The sequence below is a fragment of the Mustela putorius genome, unplaced genomic scaffold (assembly GCF_011764305.1).
Source record: "Mustela putorius furo isolate JIRA1106 unplaced genomic scaffold, ASM1176430v1.1 tig00000929_pilon_pilon_pilon, whole genome shotgun sequence".
NCBI classification, from domain to species: Eukaryota; Metazoa; Chordata; class Mammalia; order Carnivora; family Mustelidae; genus Mustela; species Mustela putorius.
Window position 1 is genome coordinate 1,050,477 of NW_025421520.1, and position 20,942 is coordinate 1,071,418.

Sequence of the window (20,942 nt, forward strand, 5' to 3'; positions counted from 1 at the left end):
TGTGTGTATGTGTGTTTGGCTGTGTTTAGCTCTGTGTTTCCCAAACCCGTGAGCAGAGGCCTCCTGTCTCCCCAAATACCTGTTACCGTGTGGAGAGTGGCTTATGGAAATGGGCACTCGGTGGCACCCTGCAGCAGGAGAGGGGTTAGGCCCACGGCTGCTGCCCCGGCCTCTGGCTGCTTCTTAGAAAAGGCCTGTGTGAGGAAAGTGTGAACAAGCAGGGACAGTTCCCATTTCTTTCTAATTCCTGCCAGAGAGGAAGCCCTGCCCTCAGCAGTCTGGGCGCAGTGTTATTTCTAGGGCGGGATTGGGGGGCTCAGGGGCTCCTGACCCCGTAACACTTCTCTGCCCCCACCAAGGAAAGGAGGGCATGGACAGGGCAGCAGGACCAGGGGCCATGGCACCTGCTGCACGGGACAGACCCGCTCCCCTCTCTCCCTGGCATGGGCTCCAGCCGGGCAGGTTCCAAGTAAAGAGTCACCCCAAAGCAAAGTGCACAGCGACTGCATAGCTGTGCTGCTTTGGGGGGCTGACCCCAGGTGAAGGGGCCCAGCAGGCCCACTCTGAGGTCCCCGAATGACCTGGAGGCTTCTCTCCCTCTCACGGACGCCCCCCCTGGGTGTAACCGTGCAGCAGAGTGTGGGTAAGGTGCAGATCTGAGCCTCAGGAATAGTGGTTCCAGCTCTGCCAGCAGCCGGGCTCCTCCCACAGGGCGCGGGGCTTCCCAAACGGGGGGCGGTGTCCCCACCCGCGTCACCTGCCCCCTCCGCGTTCCCTCCCTGTGTTCCTGCTGGAGCTCGGCCACTCGCTGTCAGGCCCCCACTGAGATCACAGAAGGGATTGTGCACACCCTTCCAGTTAAAGTGACAGGGCCAGAGGGAGAGGCAGATTCACCCCCACGGAAGCCTCGTGCTTAATTACAGGGAATCCTGCATAAATTGTCCAGTGCCAGGAATTATTCTGATAAATGAAAACACTAATTAAATAGGCTATTGTAGAATTTTGAGAACATCGTAGGGTTCTGCTTCTCCAGGTCATTTGCATATCTGCATCTAGTGAATTTAATTTTAAAGGACTTCTTTTTTGTGTTTGGAAACCCTTTTTGTCTCCAATGAAGATAAAAATGGGCTTTATACACCGTTCTCGGTGTTATTAAAGCGGCTTCTCCCAGGGTCTCTGCCTCCCAGCCCCGCCAGCTCCACGTCCGCACTGGGCCGTCGAAATAGCCCACAGCCGACATTCAACAGAGAGCCTGGCAGGAGAAAAGCTTTTCTTTTTCTTTAAAATGTCTTTTACCCAAAGCCTGGAAAACATGGCAGCGTCAGCGCGGCATTCCCAGGAGGTGGCCTCCACGCAGACAGCGGTGTGGCGTGAACGGTGTGGCGGCCGGACAGACGGCCCGCGGGCCTGGGGGCAGCCATATGGAGGGCCGGGCGAGGCCGGGGATCTTCCTGGTGCCGTTTGCCCCGAGGAGGGGATTCAGAAAGGAAGTGTCCGGGCCCCTGGAGCAGATCCTGGGAGCACGCGCGCCCCAGGGTGGCGTGCAGGAAGGGGCAGGGTCCCGAAGACTGGCTCTGCCCTCACGCCGGGCCCACGTGAGCAAAACAAAGCACGGAAGGGCCGTCGGCGGACTCGCGTGGGCGACGCGGGGCTCGGGTTCTCCATCGTCTCCACCAGTAACGACAACAAAACAGAGAGGATGTGACCCCAAGCCTGAGAAAGGACAGAAGAGCACAGGCCACAGGCGCCACGGCCCTCAGCTGCCACAGGGGCTGCGGACGGGGCAGGAAGCCCCCCATGAGGCTCCTCGAAGAGCCGCAGGTAGGGTTTCTGGGACGCAGCACTGCCGCAGGTCTCCGGCGAGTTCTCACGGGCAGGACACACGGCTCCAGGCTCGCTCTGAAGCACCGTGGCCACGGTGGCATTGAGGGGGACCCTGGAGCAGGGGTGGCGTCAGCAAGATGCCGGCCGCTCTCACGGAAAACGAGGAAATGTGGGGGCGGAGCCCGTCTTCTTGAACGAGGGCGGGGGGAGCAGGTCGCGAGGGTCGATACCGCTTTGCAGCATGGGTCCAGCCACGGGGCTGTGCCTCCGTCCGTCCTCGCTGTGTGTGTGCACAGCCATGCGCGAGGAAGACGGTCGGAGGCCTGCGTCCGGGGCGGCCGACAGCCTGCCTCTGGCTGAAGGAGCCGGGGAGCGGAGGGTCGGCCGGACGTCGCGAGTGAATTAACACCGGACAGACATGACGTCCTGAGGGGACAGCGGCGGGACACTTGCCTCTCTGGTACGTCACGAGTACACGGCCGGTGCGGCACGCTCAGGGACCTCCCAGACGTTCCCAGGGTCCCCCTGTCGCCGTGATCCCGCTGGGCCACACCAGGAGCATCGCGGGCACATCCAGAGCCCCTCTCGGTGGACCTGGGGCACGCGGGGCCGCATCCTGCCTCGTGGGAGGTCCCCAACAGTGTGTCCGCTCACCAGGGCTGCCCCGCTGCACCTGGCATGCCGCCCCGCCGCACGTGGAGAGCCCGGGGAGGACGGACAGACGGACGCGAACCCTCTCCTCGACGACCTTCAATCTGGCTGATCCTGAGAACGAGCTGGGGAGGGGACGGGAGCAGGTTCCTAGGAAATGCGGACTTCCGGGTCCACCTGTGCGTTTTCTGATTGGAAGGTCGAGAGACCAGGAAACAGCGGTTTTCCCTGCCGCTGAGGGACGTCGAGTCACACTAGGAGGCACCGTGGGCAGCGCGGAGGACCCGAGGGAAGCGGCAGAGGGCGGACGTCGTGCGGAGCGGACGGGCGTCGCGTGGCTCGCAGAGCAAATGAGGCTCAGTCCGGGTTTGTGGACACGGTGGCACCGACGCGGGAGCCAGACCCTGACCTGGTCACCAACACCTCGCTCGTGTTTGCCCCGAAACCAGCGGAAGCCGTGTCAGTCCACACAGCGTGATGGTTCCTGGGCGGGTGGTGAGCCCACACAGCGCTGCCGGAAGACGAGCAGGACGCCGGCGGGCGGCCCCGGGAAGGGCTCCGTGCCTCGACGCCAACACTGCTTTCCGCGAGCTGGGTCAGCAGGGTGTTTCCGGCGCGGGGAAAGGGCCTGCCCGAGGGCCTGGGGCTCCGAGGCACCTGGGCCTGTAGGACGGGTCAGCTCAGCTGCTTGTGTCCCCCGGAGACACAAGGGAGAGCTTGTATGCTCTGTGGGAGGGTCCAGCCTTCCCCTGCACACCGGGGAGTGAGCAGGCGTTTGGGCAAACGCCAGCATTCGGCCTCTGGCTCGTGCGGGGGACACGGGCCCACGGGTCCATCCCTGGCCATCTGCCTCGTGCAGGACGCTCTACTGGCACAAACCGGGACGGTTTCCTTAAGGAGGGTCCCAGCAACCTCCTCACTGCTGGGCGGCAGGAGAGCCCGGGCTGCCCACCCCCCGCCCCCACGGGAGGTTTGCAGACTCTGGGACTGCGCTGCCTGCGCCGCGTGGCGGGGCTGTCTGGAGTGTCTGTCCTCGCTCGGGGGCAGTAAACGGAGAACCTTCTAAATTCTGCCTTCGTGTGCTTCCTGTCCCTCAGCCCATCCGAGAGTTCGCTATTACGCCCCCAAAAGTAGCTCGCCATTCGGGAAGATGTTTCCTCTGTTTGCAGAAGGACATTGGAATCGATCATGTTGTATTCTGTCCCTTGAAGACTGTCCTCCTCCAGTCGGTGTTTCTGTTTGGGCCACCGCCTCTCACTGCCCTCCCCCTGCTCCCGCACGGCCCCGTCAGACTCAGAACCAGATGGGGCTCTGCGGGCCTCCGCCTCCCAGTGTGGGGATAACCACCTGCCTGTAAAAGGAACGTGCGTTTGTCTTAGGGGAAACTTCCGACGGGACGACGGACGGCCCCCAGGAGGGGCAGGTGGGCGTAATAGCATCTCACCCCACCCCTGCACCCGAGAGAGCCCCGTCACCAGGTTAACGGGGCGGACGCGACAAGGGGAAGTGATCGATCTCTTGTTCTCGTTGGCGTTAGCCGCGGTGGCCGGGCACTCTCCACGCTCCGGCTCTGCGGTCAAGTCTGTTTCTCCTGGTTTTTCATTTCCAAAATGACATGGGCTCTGACCAAAAGACCATTTCTATAGATTTGTAAGCCCAGACCAGTTGCTTTGTGACGCAAGGTCTTCCTGAAAAGGTTGGGGCCGGGGGCTTGCGGTGCCGGCATCGGAACTCCGGAGTGTTCACTTCCATCCGCTGATTGTTTCCAGAGCTCGTGTCTCCTTGTGTGGCGGGGCGGCTCGTCCTCCGCCCGTCTGTGTCATCGTAGGTCAGGAACAGGGAGGGCAGGACGGGGACAGCCGCCAGCCCAGCTGGGGGCTGTGCAAACGGCCAGTCGCGCCCTCCACGGTCCCCCTCGTGAGCTCGGGACGCCAGTTAGTGGAACGTGTTTCCCAGCGAGGAGCACCAGGTGACCAGCAGAGCACTCGAAAATGACCCTACGTCTGCGGAGACGTCTCGGGTGGTTATCGTGACAGTTGTGTCGGGCTCCCGGCGTGACTGTCATAGAGGAAGCCGAAGGCCGCGGGAAGGCCGGGCCCGTGCGGCGCCCCTGGTGGACAGCGCGGGCTGGCACTCGGGGCCCAGCCACAGGCTGCTCACGGCCCGGCGCGGAACCAGGCCGGCCGCGCGCTGACTCGACTCGACGGGGCGTCTCTCGGTGGAGGAGGCCAAGGGAGTCTGGAGAAGGGCGCGCTGACCCTGTGCTTCTCTTCCCCACAGCTGACGGCAAGGACGAGCTGGAACGAGCATCTGGACTGAAGATCGTGCGGGCCGGGAGCGGGTCGGTGAGTACCCGGGGGGCTGCCTCTGAGGCGTGCGTGGCTGGCGGGGGCAGGGCAGGCCCGCGGACGGGCCACGGGACGCGATGCCAGTGTGCACTGCCTCTGCAGTCGGAGTCCGGCGTGTCGCTGAGAACGGCCGTCCTGGTTCGGGACACGAGCTTCCCTCCCCAGAGGTGACGTAACTGCTGAGTGTGTGACACGAGCCCCCCCGGAGCGCTCTGTCCTTGGGGCGTCTCAGGATGCCATTTGGGTTGGCGCGCCAAGCATGTGGGGACGCTCTGTGCCGCGATCTCGTGAGGCGGCGGTGGTGCCCGCCCGTGGCGTGTCGGTGTTGAGAGAGGCATGTGACCAGGCCCTCCATGTGCCACTAAAGCTGGTGGTCGCCCCCGGTGCTTGCGTGGCCCGTCTTGGGGCAGTTTTGCAAACCGCAGGCAGAGCAGTGCACGTGACTCCGCGTGGCGGGGGTACGTGGCCACTTGAGGCCACGCAGACCCCGACACCCCGCGCCGTGGTCGAGTTTCAGTGTCACGGCCCTCGCCGTTCTGGATGATTAGCTGGTGCGGGACAGCTTTCTCGTGAGTCCTTCTCACCCCCAGAGGGACGCCCCCTGCAGAGCCCCTCAGGGCCAAGCCGCTGTCTCGGGGACACCCCCGGCGGCCCGGCGGTCTGGGTCATGAAGGAAGAGCGTGTCTAACTGCCTGGTCCGGCCTCCCTGCCGGTCTAGTGGTTAGGGCTCGGCGCTCTCGTGACTGCCTGTTCCCGCACACGGGCTCCTTCGCTGCTCGCGCGGCTGGCGGGCAGGAGCAGCCTCGAGGGGAAGCGGCCCACGTCGTGCTCTCGTGTTCCAGGGACCGGTAGGCAGAGGGCAGGGGGCACTGGACGAAACCTGCCGCAAAGGCTCGCCGGGACCGAGACCCTCTCCCTGCCTGCAGGCCGTGGCCAGGAGCACAGACCGTGCGTCCGGTGAGGACGTCCCCCTCTCGGCCCTGCCGCGGACGGGGGAGTGAGCGGGGGTGGCCAGAGGCCGCCGAAGCCTGGGGAGGGAACAGTGGCCGGTGGCAGGAAGGGATAGAGGGTTGGGATCGTGATGGAAGGTTCTGGATGTGCTGCCTGTCTCAGGGACAGTGAAGGCGTGAAGCCCCCGTTCCTTTCCCACCACAGCCTTCCCCAGGAGGTGACCAGGGAGAGCGTCGGCACTGTGGCCAGCCGAGAAAGCTCCGGGGCTATGAGTCCTCTCCCCACGAGGGTCCGTGGGCTTCGTGGAGGCTGGTTGTGCTGCCCGGGGGAGGGGGGATGGCCGTGCGGGCCAGGGAGGCTCTGCTGTGGGGTCGGCCCACGGAGATCCCAGAGCGCCTCTTCCTGAGGGAAGCACGGCCTCCAGCAGTTTCTGGAGAGAGGGGACAGGCATGGACTGAGCCTACCGGCGGGCTGCTGGACAGCGTGAGAGCAAACACGGTCGTCAGTGAAGCCAGCGCTGTAGCTGTGGAGGAGGGGCTGCTCTGGCTCCGAGGGTCCTCACCCCCTCCCCCTCCCCCAGGCTCTTGGCCAAACCCCACTCCGTCGGTTGTTGGTCACCACCTCCCCTGGGCTGCCCGCCCGTCTGGTGGCTCCGCCTCCGTGACTTGCCTGTCTGTGAGGGCACCGAGGGCCTGGTCTTCCCGTGTGTCCTCCTGTCCGTCCTCGTGGTGCTGCTTCAGCCCCGGCAGGAGATGTCCTCCCCTCCCTGTAGGTCTCCTTCCGAGGTCTCCCCTCTGTTGCCAGACCAGGTGCCCACAGTCTCCACCTCGCTGGGTCGCCTGGAAGGTGGAGGGACGTGGGCCCACTGGTGGCCCTCACAGCCGTCTGGGGCGCCATCCGGATGTCCGCTCCCCGACGAGCCGCTATCCCGAGTTCTGCGCCCCCCACCAGCGGTGCACGTGGCCCTCGTGTGGACACAGGAGCCACGCCGCACCTGCCCCACACCCGGGCTGTGTGAGGACGCGGACTCTGAGAGCAGCCGCAGCAACTCCCTCACGTCACGTCCTCATGTCTCTGTTGGTTTTGGAATCTGGAGATGACCCGTCCTTCCCTTTGGTCTTGGCGCTGTGTGGTGTGGTGTTGTGTGGTGTGGTGCTGTGTGGTGTGGTGTTGTGTGGTGCTGTGGTGCTGTGCCGTGGCCGGGGTCCATGTGCTACAGGAGCGGCTCCCGCCCCGCTCCGTTCACCGCACCACGCGTCATCCTGCAGATCCGCACTGGCCCCTCCTGTGCACCAGGCTCTGTGGAAGGACCGCTCACAGCTGGGCCCGGGACAGGCAAACCTGCCTCGTGGAACTCCCCTTTCCTTGGAAGCCGGGGTCCCCTGAGAGGCGAGGCTCACCGTCCCCTCTGAAGACAAAGCCTGCCGTCACCTCCGCTGGGCTTTGTCTGAGGGGAGCAAACCAGCTCCGTCCCGCGTGACGACTTCTCTCCTGGGTCTGGAGCGCCTCACGCTCCCGTCCCCTCGTCCCCTCTCTGTCCCAGCCCCCTGCCCTCCCTGCTCTGGGGCTTTTGAGCTCGCCCACCTTGAGGTCCGCATCTCTCTTGAGCTACTGTGTGCTCACCCCCGCCTCTGTGAGCCTCTAGCAGAACCACCGCCTCTTCCGTTCATTCCGCCGTCCCGTCCGTCTACACACGGGGGCACGCGCGTGTTGTCAGGAACCTCATGCTTTAGTGCAAATGTCTGTCTGCTTCCGCGCACACCCCCCACCCCGGTTCTGGGTCGCAGGCGTGTCTCCCGGGCTTTCCTGCCCCTGCTTGCTGACGGACCGCAAACTCACCACCGCAGACCACAGACGAGCACACAGCACCTCCAGACGGTCACGTCCAAGGACGCTCGCGTGCCTGGACCCGCCCAGGACACATCCTTCCAAATAATCCTCTCAACTTCCACCCACCGCCCTCAGTCTGTGGTCCTGACGCGCACAGCCCGGGGCAGAGCCCTGCGCCCTCCTGCGCCTGAACCGCAGCCGGAGGGAGCCGGTGGGACTTCCCGGCGTGGAGGGCGCCGTCCAGCCCTCGCTGCGTCCTGGCCCTTGCCCTCTGGCTCGTTACTGCCAGCAAATACACTGCGTGTTTCCCGGGTTGCCGACACCAGATAGGACCTCCGACCCCAGAGCCCTTTGCCGCCAAACCCACCGACCTCCATGCGCGTTTCCTGCCCTGGCACCTCACCGCGCTCCCGTCAACCCCATCAGGACGCAGAGGCTCTGCGCCGGTGCCATCTGACCCGTGGCTGCTGCAGCCAGAGCCCCTTTCTGCACTGAGGCTCCTTGTCCTCTGGCCGGCCCAGCCTGGTTTGTGGAATCCTGGTGGCACGGAGGGCCCTCCTGTGACCCCGGGTCTCCAGCTGCCCCCCCTGGGCACAGTCTTCTCATTCACCCTGTACTGCCTCGCGAGGGATCGTCCAGACCCTGGCTTTGTCCTTCTTCATAGGATGGTGACCCCGAATTTAGATCTCCAGAGCGATGCGTTCACTGCCCTGCTCGCCCACGTCTGTGCACTGGGAGGTCTGTGCAAAGTGAGCAGGACGCCTGACTTCCCTGCCGGCCGGTCGCTGCCCCCGGCTCCCCGTCTTACTGACAGAAACCGTGTCCCTTTCGGCGCCACGCCATCTACATGCTGGATTGGGCCAACACACAGGAATTTGGCTCGCACTTGGGCCGTTTGTGAAGGGATCGCCCTCCGATTGTTCTGGATGTCCGTCCTTCTCACTCATGAGTGGGGATCTGCCCCGGCGGGGGAGCTCTGGTGACCCAGGGGGTGGGGAGGGGGTCACGGGTTCGGGGGCTGGGCCTGTGAGCCCTCCGCCACAGCGCTGCCTCCTTTTCTCTGCCCGCCTGAGGTGTTGCCCTTGGGTCCCCAATGGGAACCTGGCCATGGGGGCCCACCCACTGCACCCCGGGCGCCCCTCTCTCTTGTCAGCAGTCCTGGGGTTTCCTTGCTGCTCCGGGGGCCTAGAGACCCACACGGTGGTGCTCCCTCACGTTGAAGTTGGCTGAGGTCCATCCGGTGGGTTCTCTAGCCCGGGACCCCCATGTCCCCCCAGACTTCTCCCAAACCCATCTGCGTCCAGAAGCTGCCCCTGATGGAGGCACGGTGCTAGTCGATCGGGGGCTGGTCTCGGGAAGTGAAAATGGGAACAAAGGGGCAAGTGCAGGTACTTTCTAAAAGCTGACGGCATCTGTTTCTCTGACGTTCACCCCTCGTGCGGGGTTCGGCCTGATCTGATGGTTCCCGTCTCACAGCGTTCACTGTGAGCCCCATCGCGGCTTCCCGACCCTGGTACGCGGCGGAGGCTGGTTGCTAGAAGCTCGGCCATCTCTCTCCCAGGCACTGGGGACGCGTGCATGGGCGACAGACGGCGGAGCTAAAACCCTTTAAGCCGCATGGAAACATCTCAAAACAAGACGTAAAGGAAATGAACAGCTTAAAGTAGGCGCACACGTTCCTAAGAGACTTGGGGCGTTTTGACCTATTTCAGGATCTGATTTGTGACATTTTGAAATTGTTCGCACTTTCTTCAAATTAATAAAGTCGTATTTTTTCCAAAAAATTATAACAAGACAAACTCAGGTACTTAGAAGGTAGGCGATGCGGGTGATGGTCACCAGATGGCAGACTCGTGAGTCCGGCTCCCCAAAGTGCGTCTGTGACAAGGACTGTGTGACCTCTCGATGTGCGCCGGACGTGCAGCTGGGGGTTAACCCGCCCAGCATCTCAGTGGGAGCAGAGGTGGCCTGCGCGGCTCGGCCTCATTCCTGAGGCTCAGGAACCAGGCGAGGGCACGTGGGAGGCCCACGCTTCACCGCAACGTGGTCTTGCTTTGGACTGAGTGCCCAGGGTCTGCCACAGAGGGGCCGCCCTGGGGGGGTCACAAGCCCCTGTCATCTAGAGAAGAGGGGTGGCCGTTCGTCCAGATACCAAAAAAAGAAATCTTTCCATCTAGTGCAGGGAGGGGACGTTTTCCCCAAGGGTCCGCGGCGGGGTCCGACGGTTACACTGACAAAGACAGACGAGCAGGAGAACAGCACACAGATGTACAGGTTGCACCTGACGTGGAGCGTAAGGAAATGAAAACCCAAAGAAACCGTTAGACCCCAGTATTTTATGCTGGATTCGAAGCGCACTGCACCGTCACGGGGAGCACGGGTGCTTCAGGAGCGCGCGGTAAGGGCAGCCCGTGGGCAGACTGCGGGACTCTGCTCCGCGTTCGTTACTCCGTCTCGGAGCTACGGGCTCTCCCTTCCCTGCGTCCAGGGGGCCTGTCTCGTGAGGGGCTTGTGACCTGCCTCAGGGAGGGCGGGGTCGGGTCGTCAGAGAGAACTTCCTGCGCTTCTCTGCCTCCTTCAGCGGGAAACACTTGTGTCCCGACACCATATGGGGGGGGTGCCTTGAGCCCCATCCTCAGCACGGTGTGATGTTAGACATGCTTTTCCTCTTTTAAGTTATGTTATTTCATTTTAATTGAGAGCGAGAGAAGGAGCGGAGTGGGGTGGGGAGGAGCAGAGGGAGAGAGCCCTCGAGCAGACGCCGGTCGGAGCGCAGAGCCTGACGCGGGGCTCCATCTCAGCACCCCGAGAACACAGCCTGAGCTGAAATCAAGAGTCAGATACTGAACCAGCTCAGCCCCGCAGGTGCTGTTTTCGTGTGCGGCTTCCGAGGGACCTGGGGCGTAAGCATCTTGCTTGAGTGAGGGCGGCGAGGGGACCCCACTCTCTGTGCCTCCGGTGTTTAGGTCGCTTCTCAGGCTCCTGGGCACAATTTCGTGCAAAGAAAGAGTTCTGTGGCCAAGGCCAGGTTGGTCCCAAAAGTTCCTAAAATGTCTGTGAATGGGCAGTTGGACTCCTACCCTAGATGTCGTGGACATTCTCTGCGTGGCAGTCGGTACCATGTGGCAGGACAGATGCTTGAGGTCTCACTGCGCTGTTGCCTGTCTGTGGACAGACGCCGCATCCAGTCGTTCCGGGGACCTCTGGGAGGCACGTGCTCAGAAGCCCTGTTTAGGGGTCTGGCTGGTCCCAGGAGGTCACTTGACAGGGCGGGACCTTCACCCACAGAGTGGAGAGACCACGTGGCTGAACATCCCCACGTCAGAGGTGGGGGAGAAGCTCCACGGGGTCAGGGTGAGGGGAAGCTGTCACGTCCTCGGTGGCACAGGGACCTGCCTTCGTCATGCCTGCTGAAGACTCACAGGATGGTGGACGGGACTTTTGGCTCACAGGAGTGTGGCCGTGCCTCGGCTGGCGGGTGGCTGGGAACCCCGTGAACTCGGGCTCCACAGAGGGCCCCTCAGCCACCATCAGCCTCGTGCAGCGTGGGGAGGGGCGAGTCACAGGCGGCGTCTGACTGGTCTGGGGGTGCCGTCAGCTGTGGTGACAGAGGACCAACGTGCTAAGACTCACACTCACCCATAGAAGGCATCGTGACGTGTACACAGCAGGCGCCTGCGGCTTGAACGGCAGACTCCCTGCTGGGCAGTCACAGACCCGGGGCTCTCCTTCCAAGGACCTCTGCAAAAGGTCAAAACCGAATGAAGTATGAAGCCATAGGAAGGAAACTAATCACATTGGAATAATCGAATGGAATTTGATGATTTCCTTAAATTCTCCTCACGTGCGGGGACCCTGCGCACGTGTACTTGGGTCCGTTGGTGGGCGGGGCTGGCAGGATTCCAAGCGAGTTCTCTCCTTTTCCAGAAGTTTCCTCAGTAGGTGTTTGTTTACTTTGAAATCGTTGTGGATCCGCAGGGGCTCAGAAGGACAGAACAGGGAAGCCGTGGGTGCGGCGGGGGTCGCTGGGGCCGGTGCCGTCGGAGCAGGAGCTGCGGAGGGCAGCGGGCCGCGTGGCAGGAGACGGGCTCTCAGGGGTGTCTCGGGTGGAGACTGAGATGCTGGTCTTGTGTTTTCAAGGGTCTACGATATTCCTCAGCTGGCGTGGCCTCCCGTGGCTCCCCCAGGCTCCTCTCTGCCCACCCTTGGGCTGCCACAGGGACACCGACCGTCACGGGCCTCCTGGGAGCCCAGGGCCAACTTTGCAGCCTCTCTCCAGAAGCACGCACAGGCCCCCAACACGCGCTAGCGTGGTCCCAGGGGATGCGAGGCGTCCCTGTCCAGTGCCCATCCGATGACCAGAGCCATGGCTGAGCATCCACTGGGGCTTGGGGGGACGCTGGACAGACCTGGGCCCCCCACAGCTGTCCTTGGGTGCACAGGCCACCGGGGTCATTCCAATCTGCATTTCTGCACAGAGGAAATGGAACTTTTTCCTCCTAGAGGCAAAAAGTGCATTGGTCCTAGGAAAGCCTGTTTGCTCGTGAACGTTCCAAGTTTGTGTTTGAGCTGGAAGCTCTGCGTGAAGTCGCGCAAGAACACGGGCAGGACCTGCCCAAATCTGCTCTGTCCTCGGCCGAGGGGCCCCCGCGACCAGCAGATCTGAGGCTCAGTGGATGGGCCACTGCAGCTTCCGTGGCCCCACGCGGAGCCCTCGCTGCCACTGCTCACGCGGTGCTCGTCTTCCTCGAAAGTGAAGAAAATCACACAGAAGTGCGTTCGATATAACTCATGGCACTTGACATATCGAAAAATAGGAGTTTATTATAGAACAACATCCTTCCCTTCTGGAACGCTGTGTAAAGTATCACGTCGCGTCGCCAGGAATGTCTTTTCAATACTTTCTGTGATTTAGCGGCGAGAGCGGCGCCGAGCGAAGTGGCAGTTGCTATAGTGACAGATTCAATTTTTATTCAATACCAGAGTAAACAGTCACGTAAAATGAAATAAGTAGCGTCTGCCTGTGGCTGCGGCCCACACCTCTGCCAGGCCCCGCCCTCCCTTCCCGCACCCCTCCCCGCTCTCCCCCACGCCTCCCCTTCCACACCCCCACAGCCCCTCCCCCGCCAGCCCTTCCCCTCCCCCACCTTCTCGGCTACCTCAGCTGCGTCTCCGTCTCCGAGGAAGCCGGCTTGGCCTGGGTCTCCTTGCGGGCTGCCGTCTGGGCCGGGACTGGACAGCGTCCCCGTAAGACACGGGGGTCCGTCTCAACAAAGCGTAAGATTGTCCTGTACCATCCTCTAAGGAACCCATTATTATAGCCTCGGAAGTTAATTTTCATTTAAAAATGAAACTCTGGACATAGTCCTGAGAGCTCTCAGAAGGTCCTAGTTCAGAAACCCTTGCTCAGGCTCAGCGGGTGAGGGCGGGAATTGCTGAGCGTGAGGAAGGCCGGAGGGAGTCCACCAGTCCAGACCCCGACCAGCTCCTCGCGGCACAGCCGCCCTGGCCTCCGGCCCCGTGACTCACAGACGACCGAACGGAGAGAGGTCGCAGGCCAGGGCGGTGTCAGGTCCCAGCCAGGCAGCCCCTCTCCCACGTGGCCCCACACCAGCCCGAAACCAGGGGGTGCTGGGTTCTGCCTTCTGGTGAAAGAGACCTCGTGGTTCCTGCCACGTGTCCCCGCCTCCCCCGCAGGAGGGTTTCACGGCTTCGGGTCCCCACAGACAGACCAGGCCGAGGCCCCACCGTGGCGGGGCGCCAGCCCCTGCTTCTGCCCGGGTCTCGGTCGGACGTGGAAGGAGAGCCGTGCGTTCGGGGCTGGGGAGGCTGTGCCACGAACGGGGGGCCTGGACGCAGGAAGCCAGGCTCGCGGCTCTGGGGCCTGAAGTGCCGCTGCGGCTTTGGCTGCCCCCGCGGGGGTGAGAGCGGGTCCTGTCCAGGCTCCGTCCGCGGCCCGTGGACCACCGGCCCCACCTGCACCTGCTGCTCCCCCTGCACGTCCGCGTTCACATCCCGACGTCCCCTTCCCGCGGACACCCCTCATATTGGACACCCCTCTGTAATGACTCCGTGTCCCCATAGGTCCCTCTCCCACGTGCTGGGGGGTGGGACGCCAGCGTGCCATTTGGGGGAGACAGCTGGTCATCTCCCCTCCCCACTGCATTCGAGAGCTTGGGTTTTAGCAAGCTGTTTCCCCGTCGGGGGTCCCGAGGCCGGTGGGTGGAGAAGCCGCGCAGGCGGCAGACTCCCCGTCCCCGAGGCAGCCTGGGTGAGAGGCACACCGCCCCCTCCTGCCTGTCTCTCCGCGTGGCATCCGTCAGAGCGGACTGGAGCGACCTGACTTCGTGTTTGTGCCCATAACCGTGCACTCAGCAGGAGCTCCACGTGTGTCTCAGTCGTCCCCGGAGTCTCCAGAACTCTGCACGAGGCCTGGCCTACGGCAGAAACTCAATAAACATGCGTTGAAACGAATTGAATCGTGAAGCCTGGCTGAGGGTAGACGCCCCAGCCGCTCCCTTCTCCACGGGCCACCAGACGGCCTCTCCCGCGGCGCTGAAACCCCTGTGGGAAGGACGGAGTCCGTAATCGTGTTGCGTGCACGGTGTCCGATGTCCCTGAGATCGCAGAGGACTGTCTACACGGCTTCTGTCCCGCTCGGCCTGGCTTCATCTCCATGACAACTGACTGGAACACCTCCTCTGGGCTTCATCCAGGCCTTGGTGTTTTTCTTAAAGGCTCTTTTCATCGCATGAAATAATTAGTAATCAATATAACACAAAATAGAGTCCAATACTAAATTTAAATTACTTCTGTGAAAGCAGGCGGTCGACACAATGGTTGTCAAGTCCGGCAGAGGTAGACGTGTCCTGAAGTTTCCTGTGTATCAACACGTGTGCCTGTCTGTCCTGTAGTGAAGAGGCGTCCGTCCTGCTGCCGTTTCCCTGAATACGGTGCCTGTGTCTGCAGCAAGAGCAGGAACCCGCATCCAAGGACGGTGACTGCCGGTGGGCCCCATGGCCGGGGCTGGCTGGGGAGCTGACAGGTCCCATTCCCTGGGCTGCTCATCCAAGATTCTCAAAAGTTAGTCCCCTTCGTTTCACCCCAAGGCACAAGAACGCTCGCCGTACTTTATGCCGTGAAACGCTTTTTGCCTGGAAGGTCGGTTGAGTGCGTGTATAAATGTTTCACCTGCAAAGTCCACGAGCTACAAGTGCAAGCCCCCGATTTTCCAATTCTGAGCATGCTGCCCCTCCTAGGGACCGGGGCAAGCCCCTGGGTAGACCCCGGAAGTGCGGACGAGGATTGGCAGGTAGAACCGGGCTTCGGGTTCCTCCGGGTGTGTCTGTGTTGCCAGCCGGACCTTCTTCCACCCCAGCCTGGAACCCCTCTGTGGGGGCACCGGGCAGGGCCTGCGTGCACGAACCGTGGGCGAGTAACGGGGGCCGGAGCTGCTCCCATAGGACCCCGCAGCGCCCTGGATGCTGGACATGTGGACACAGGCCCCGGCCCCGGCCCGAGGGAGGATGACCCGCGTTCTCATCACGTGCTGGGGAGCCCTCAGGAGACCCGGTGCTCACACGGCCCTCCCCGTCTAGAGCACCAAGCTGCTCAGGAGGAGGGGGACGTAGAGGGCCCTGGGCAGCAGGACCCCGGCCAGCCTTCGTCCATCCGCACGCCCCGAATTCACCTCTCATTTCTCTGCAACGAGAGACCTGGCTCCCAGGCTGATGAGGCTTCTGCACGCACAAACCCTTATATGGAATTATAGCTCTGTTTTTCTTAACGAGAGCGTGAAGCAGAAACATGTTTCTTAGGAAGTAACTTTCCTCCTTTGACAAGCACTTGGACCTAAGGCTGCCCTAAAAATATAAACGCCTTCATCTGCCCCTAACACGGACCCATGGTCTAATGTGTCTTGTTGGTGTCTGCTTCAACTGTGGGCTCCTTGGCATGTTAGCCCCAGAAGACCATGTTTAGACAAGCTAACATCTAAGAAACAAAAGTGCTCAGAGAGGAGACCACTGAGCCATTAAAGGTGAAACATTGTCCCAGGCTTAAAGGTGAAACATTGTCCCAAGCCAAGGCGGACACGGCGAGAAGAGCGAGCATCCTTAGGAAGCTGAGGAGAGAGTTCGGGTTTGATCTGCCGTCCCGGCCACAGCAACTAGAGATGACCGCGTGTTCCAAGCAAATTAAGTCTGCACAGTGACGGTGGGAAGACCCCGCTGTCCCGGTCAGTGGGGGAGGCTTGGCCGCGTGTGACTGACCAGCCAGGACACCTTGTGGCAGTGCCCTCGACCCCTGTGAGGGGAAGACACGCCCTCCTAGTGTGGGGGTCCCTTGACATCGAAACAATGTAAACCGTGTTATAATTTTATTTCTTTGGCAAAAGGCCATCTGTTTCTTTGTGGCTTATTTACCGTCGGAAGCCTTGTCCTTTCGGTGTGCAGCAGGTAGAGTGATGAATTTATTCTAGAAATGTCAGTGATGTTTTATGACGCTCCCTTCGGCAGCAACATAAAAGGGACTGATTGTGAAACTGCTAATTTACAGATCTTCTCTAAGTGAATGCAAACAAATTCTGGTCCTCAAAGCCCTGCTAATATACAATGTTCAATTTTTAATTTCCAGTCCATCTTAGATTATGAGGATGAAAAACAATATTTAATCCCTCGTTAACACATGAATAAGCGGAAGCTGTCGTTTTCAACCAGACAATAACGGGATTATCTCAAGAACTGTCAGTTTACGTGAAAACATTATGTTGCCCAAATTTTCATAAAAATTAGCAGTGGATAATATTCAAGATCAGAGCCACGGAAAGAGGAAAGTCTGCATTCATGGTAATAAATATTCATATTTGTCTGCTCAGGAGATGAAAATCTAATCAAGGGGCTATTGATGCGCTGGCTTTTTTTTTTCAACCAAGACGTTTCATCTAAATTGGGTTTGATATGGAAATGAGTCTCGCTAGAGTCATCCAGGCCGTGAGCACGCGGGATCACGGGGCGGGGTGCCCACGGGGTCGGGTGCTGCTCTGACTGGCCAATGCGGGCCACCACCACCACCGGCGCTGGAGGCCAGCGTCTCGCTTCACTCAGGGTCCTGGGTGTTTAACGAGATGGAGTGTTCTGGACCCTCCCTCTCTTTTTTAAGAAAAACATAACGTAATTTCATGCCAGTTAACTCCTAGCTACGACAGGGTTAAAATCATCTGTGTTTTTGCTTTTGTTGACAATTACCATAAATCAGAAGACACTCTGCGTGAAGCTTAATGAAAAATGTATGATTTTAAAAAGAAAAGATAGTAGCTGCAGGATGTTGGGCTGTGTGCCTGCGCGTTCCTGATACGTTCCTCAAGGCTCCTCTTTCCCTACACATCAACAAGCATTTGAAAACATTGAATTAAACAGGCATTCATTAGGAAACACGGTGCGCGTGGATCCCATCAAGAGATGTCGTTTCTGGCCCCATCACAGCGCCCTGTCTTGACCATGTCTGTGTTTTGGGCCACTAGGAAAGCCCCAGCACTCAGGGGGCTCCCTTAGGCTCCAGGCCCTGCGCCCACGGAAATTCCTAGAGAGCAAGAACAAGATGCACTGTTTCCTCCCTAGCAAAGGGCCGAATCTAGCCATTCAGCATGCCCGCGCGATCGTCACGTGTCTTCACTGTGTATCACAATGTGTCCTACTTCCACAGACAGGATCTTCTTAGATCGCTGTGGTTACGCTAGAGAGCAGAATGCTCGCATCAATGTATATGTTACATACATCGTATATACGTGTGTTTTACTACGATGGCGCTGGCACGTCTTTCCCTTTCACTCCTACCCTCTCGCTCAAGTGGACCTGATCGGGACGGTCTGTTGATCTCGGAGAGCACATAGGAAATGTGGCTTCTCAGGATAGGGCTTTCTGGGTAGAGATCTGCACGGCTCCTTCCGTGCCGGGGCAGGAAGGCCAGGAAGGACTCAGGAGACTTTCCTTCCACGCGTGTTGATCGGCGTGTGTGTGCGCCCCTCCCATCGAGGTCTAGCCCTCACAAGAGCTGTGTCTCATTTCCCTCCTGCCCTACCTTCTCCTGCCCCGCCAAGACCTCAGGTTTGCTGTGGGGTCTGGAGACCTTTCGTTCCTCCGTGAGTGTTGGGGTGGGGAGAGGGCGCACACTCTGGGCTTGTCCGTATTGCTTCCTACGTGCATAGGGAATTCACGAGGCTTTGTCAGGAACAATCATTCCTCCTAGGAGTCTGGTTCGGTGTGTTCTCTGCTGGCTGCTATCGTCCTCCAGGGTCCCTAGAGTAGGCTCCACACTTACCTGTATAGATGCTGCGCCTCGGGTACTGGGCCAGACTCTCTTCCCAAGACGCTCCTGCGCCCTAGGACCCAGAATGTGGGCAGCAGGAGAGCCTGCTCCTTAGGGACCCCCCGTGTGCTCACCCACAGCCTCTCCTCACGCTGACCCGCCCGGTGCCAGCCGCGCCCTCACCGCGTGTGAGATGCACCCTTGTCTCCAGCCGCCGGATCCTGTGCTGGAATGTGCTGTCCCGTGTCAGTCACAGAAGGATTCGTTCATCCTCAGAGAAGCAGGACGGGCATGTGTGCATGGGCAGAGACCGAGGGGATGGGGAGGTGTGTGGCGAGCTGGCCCGCCGGTTCCGGATTCCAGCAAGTCCCAGCAGCCGCCGTCTGCACACTGCAGGCCTGGGGGCGCGAAGTCGCACCCAGAAGCGGGTGACCGGCCGGGAGAAGATGCACATCCCAGGGCCGGCAGAGAGCAAATTCTGCCTCCTCTTTCTCTGCTCTGCTCCGCTCAGATTCCTGGTTCGTTCAACCGCTCCTGGAGGGACAGTCTAGCCCCAGAAGGGACATCTCAGCAGCTACCCACACCCTCGGCCCCATTGCATTGACCGTCACCACCTCCTTAAAGCTGCTTTTCCCACAGCCTGTCGCTGGAGAGTCTCTGCGTCTTCACGGACGGAGAGCGGTGGTTTTCAGTGTCGGGCTTGGACAGGAACTCCTGTCGTGAGTCAGGCCGTCCTTGTCGGTTAGGGTTCCAGCACCGTATGAGTGTGAGGGAACGTCCCCGTGAGGTCAGGGTGAGGGTGCTGGTCACCCGCAGATCCTGTGACATCCTTATCCACCTCCCCCGGCAGCAAACACCTGCTCATGAGGGCCGTAAACACCTCAGGGTCCGTGTCTCTGCGGCACTTAATGCGCCACCCGCAGCCCGACTTCCAGCTGCACTGGGCTGCGGGCACAGCTTGTCCCGAGCAGGAGGCTGAGGCCCAGGCCTGGGAAGCAGCGGGAGGGAGCGGGATGGGTGGGGCCTCGTAGCAGCGACCAGAGTGGACTCTCCAGAGGCCGTGGTCCAGTGGGGGGGATTTAAATAAATAAATAGTTACATTAAAGAACTGGGACTTTCTGCCGTGTACGAATACCAAGTCTGCTTCTTCAAGGAAGGGGATGATCAGCCACAGGAAAAAGCTGTTGGGTTTTAGACACACTCACGATGCCGCATGTGAATTCCGTGTCCTCGGTGCTGAGAGCTGATTTCCAGTGCCAGTGCTGCGCTCACCGTGGGCTCCACACAGCACGCTTGGAAGCCACGGCGGACAGGGCTCGCATGAGGGGTTTCCCACGGGACCGTCTCCAGCACTCACGTGGGCACTGGTCCACGCAGTCTGGCCCATCCGCGTGAGGCTACGGAAGCAGCAGGACCCGGAGGCAGGGCGAGCGTGGGTGGGCGTGGACGGTAGTGATTCTCTCCAAAGGAAGGAGAAGGCAGGTGTGCCTGTGGCACTGCTGCACGGAGTTGAGTCTGGGGCCCCCCCCATGCCTTTGTCCCTCTAAGGAACATGGAGCACAGGTGGGCGTGAAGGCCAGTCCTCCGCTGCACTGTGGCTGTTAGTGGTCAGGACTCGGTCTGTTAGGTGGAACGTCATCGGTGCTTCCCCAGAGAGAGAGCCAGAAGAACTCACTTCCGTTTGCCATGGTTTGGACCCGGCCACACAGCCACCAGGCCATTCCAGAAAGCTCTGGGAGTGGCACCATCCCTTCTTGGTGGGCCTCCCTTGACCACCCTGGGATGGCTGAGGTGGCTGGGGCATCGTGACCATGAGGGCCACACGTATGTCCTCCTGCCCCACATTGGGGGTCCCGCATTAGCCGGCTGGACGTCCGCACGTTGGCAGGACTGACAGGGCACCATGGGAAGGACGTGCAGAGACAGAAGGAGCAGGCAAACCATCTCTGGGAAAGCCTGTTGGGGAGGACCCATGTTCCAGAACTCCTGGCTGCCGCTCTCGACTTCAGGTTCCCATCACCCCCACCAGAAGGATGGTGTCCAGCCTCGAACAAGGTTATCCGAAACTGCTGACACAGATCTTCCCATGTTCTGCTCCAAATGCTCGAAACCGAAAGGAAGGAGCAGCAGCTCTCTCTGGCCCATGTAGCCTACAAATTCTCTGGTTTTCTCTCATTTTAGGAACTAGAGATTCCCCAGGGGCTCCTGGGACAGCCCGTCACCGGCCCCCCAAGGAACAAGCAATCAGCAAGCTCCCTCTCTCCCAGACCCTCACTTTGCAGGGACCCCGCTCTTGGCAGGAGGGTTTCCTGCAGGTTTCTTCTACTCATCTGTGTGTGTGTGTGTGTGCATGTGATCCAGTGTGCATGTGTGAGCGTGTGTGCACAAGCCTGTGTGCATGTATGTGAAAGCATGTGGGCATGCATGCCTGAGTATGAGTGTGTGGGCGTGTGCGCACAAGCCTATGTGCATGTGTGTGAAAACATGTGGGCACGTGTGCTGGAGTGTGTTATGTGAGCCTTGAGTACATGTGCATGAGTGTGTACCTGACTGTGAGTATATGTGCATGAGCCTGTGAGCACGTGTGTGTGAATGAGTGTGCACGAGCGTTAGTATATGAGCATGTGCACGTGTGCCTGTGAGCCCATGTGAGCGTGTGTGCACGTGAGTGTGTGAGCGTGTGTGCACGAGCCTCAAGCATGTGAGAGTGTGTGCGTGTGTGCATTTCATGAGAGTGTATTAACTTCTGCAAGTGTACCCAGCGGCTGCTGGCCAGCTCCGACACCTCCGCCTGCTCCACCTTCTCGCTGCCTCCCAGACCCCAGATGCGTCTGTGGTGAGTCAGGAAGCTTCCAGGCGAAGACGGGGTCTCCTGGAAGAAGAACTGTGACTGTCGCTGCAGGAAGGACACTGGGTTGAGGGCCAGGCGCGCAGAAGCGGAGAGAGGAGTGGGTGCTAGGAGTGTGCCTGGCAGGGGTAGAGAACACGGCGGTGCCCAGAAAGCAGAAGGTGGTGGTCAGACTGAGGAGAAAG

General features: G+C 60.5%; 1 protein-coding gene across 1 annotated transcript in view; it reads left to right on the forward strand.

Moving 5' to 3' along the window:
* Positions 1-20,942, forward strand: part of PTPRN2 (protein tyrosine phosphatase receptor type N2) — a 612,016-nt gene that overhangs the window by 375,558 nt on the left and 215,516 nt on the right. The window contains exon 10 of the mRNA XM_045086284.1: positions 4,756-4,820. Within this exon, the coding sequence (XP_044942219.1) occupies positions 4,756-4,820 (65 nt within the window). The remainder of the gene's footprint in view (positions 1-4,755; positions 4,821-20,942) is intronic.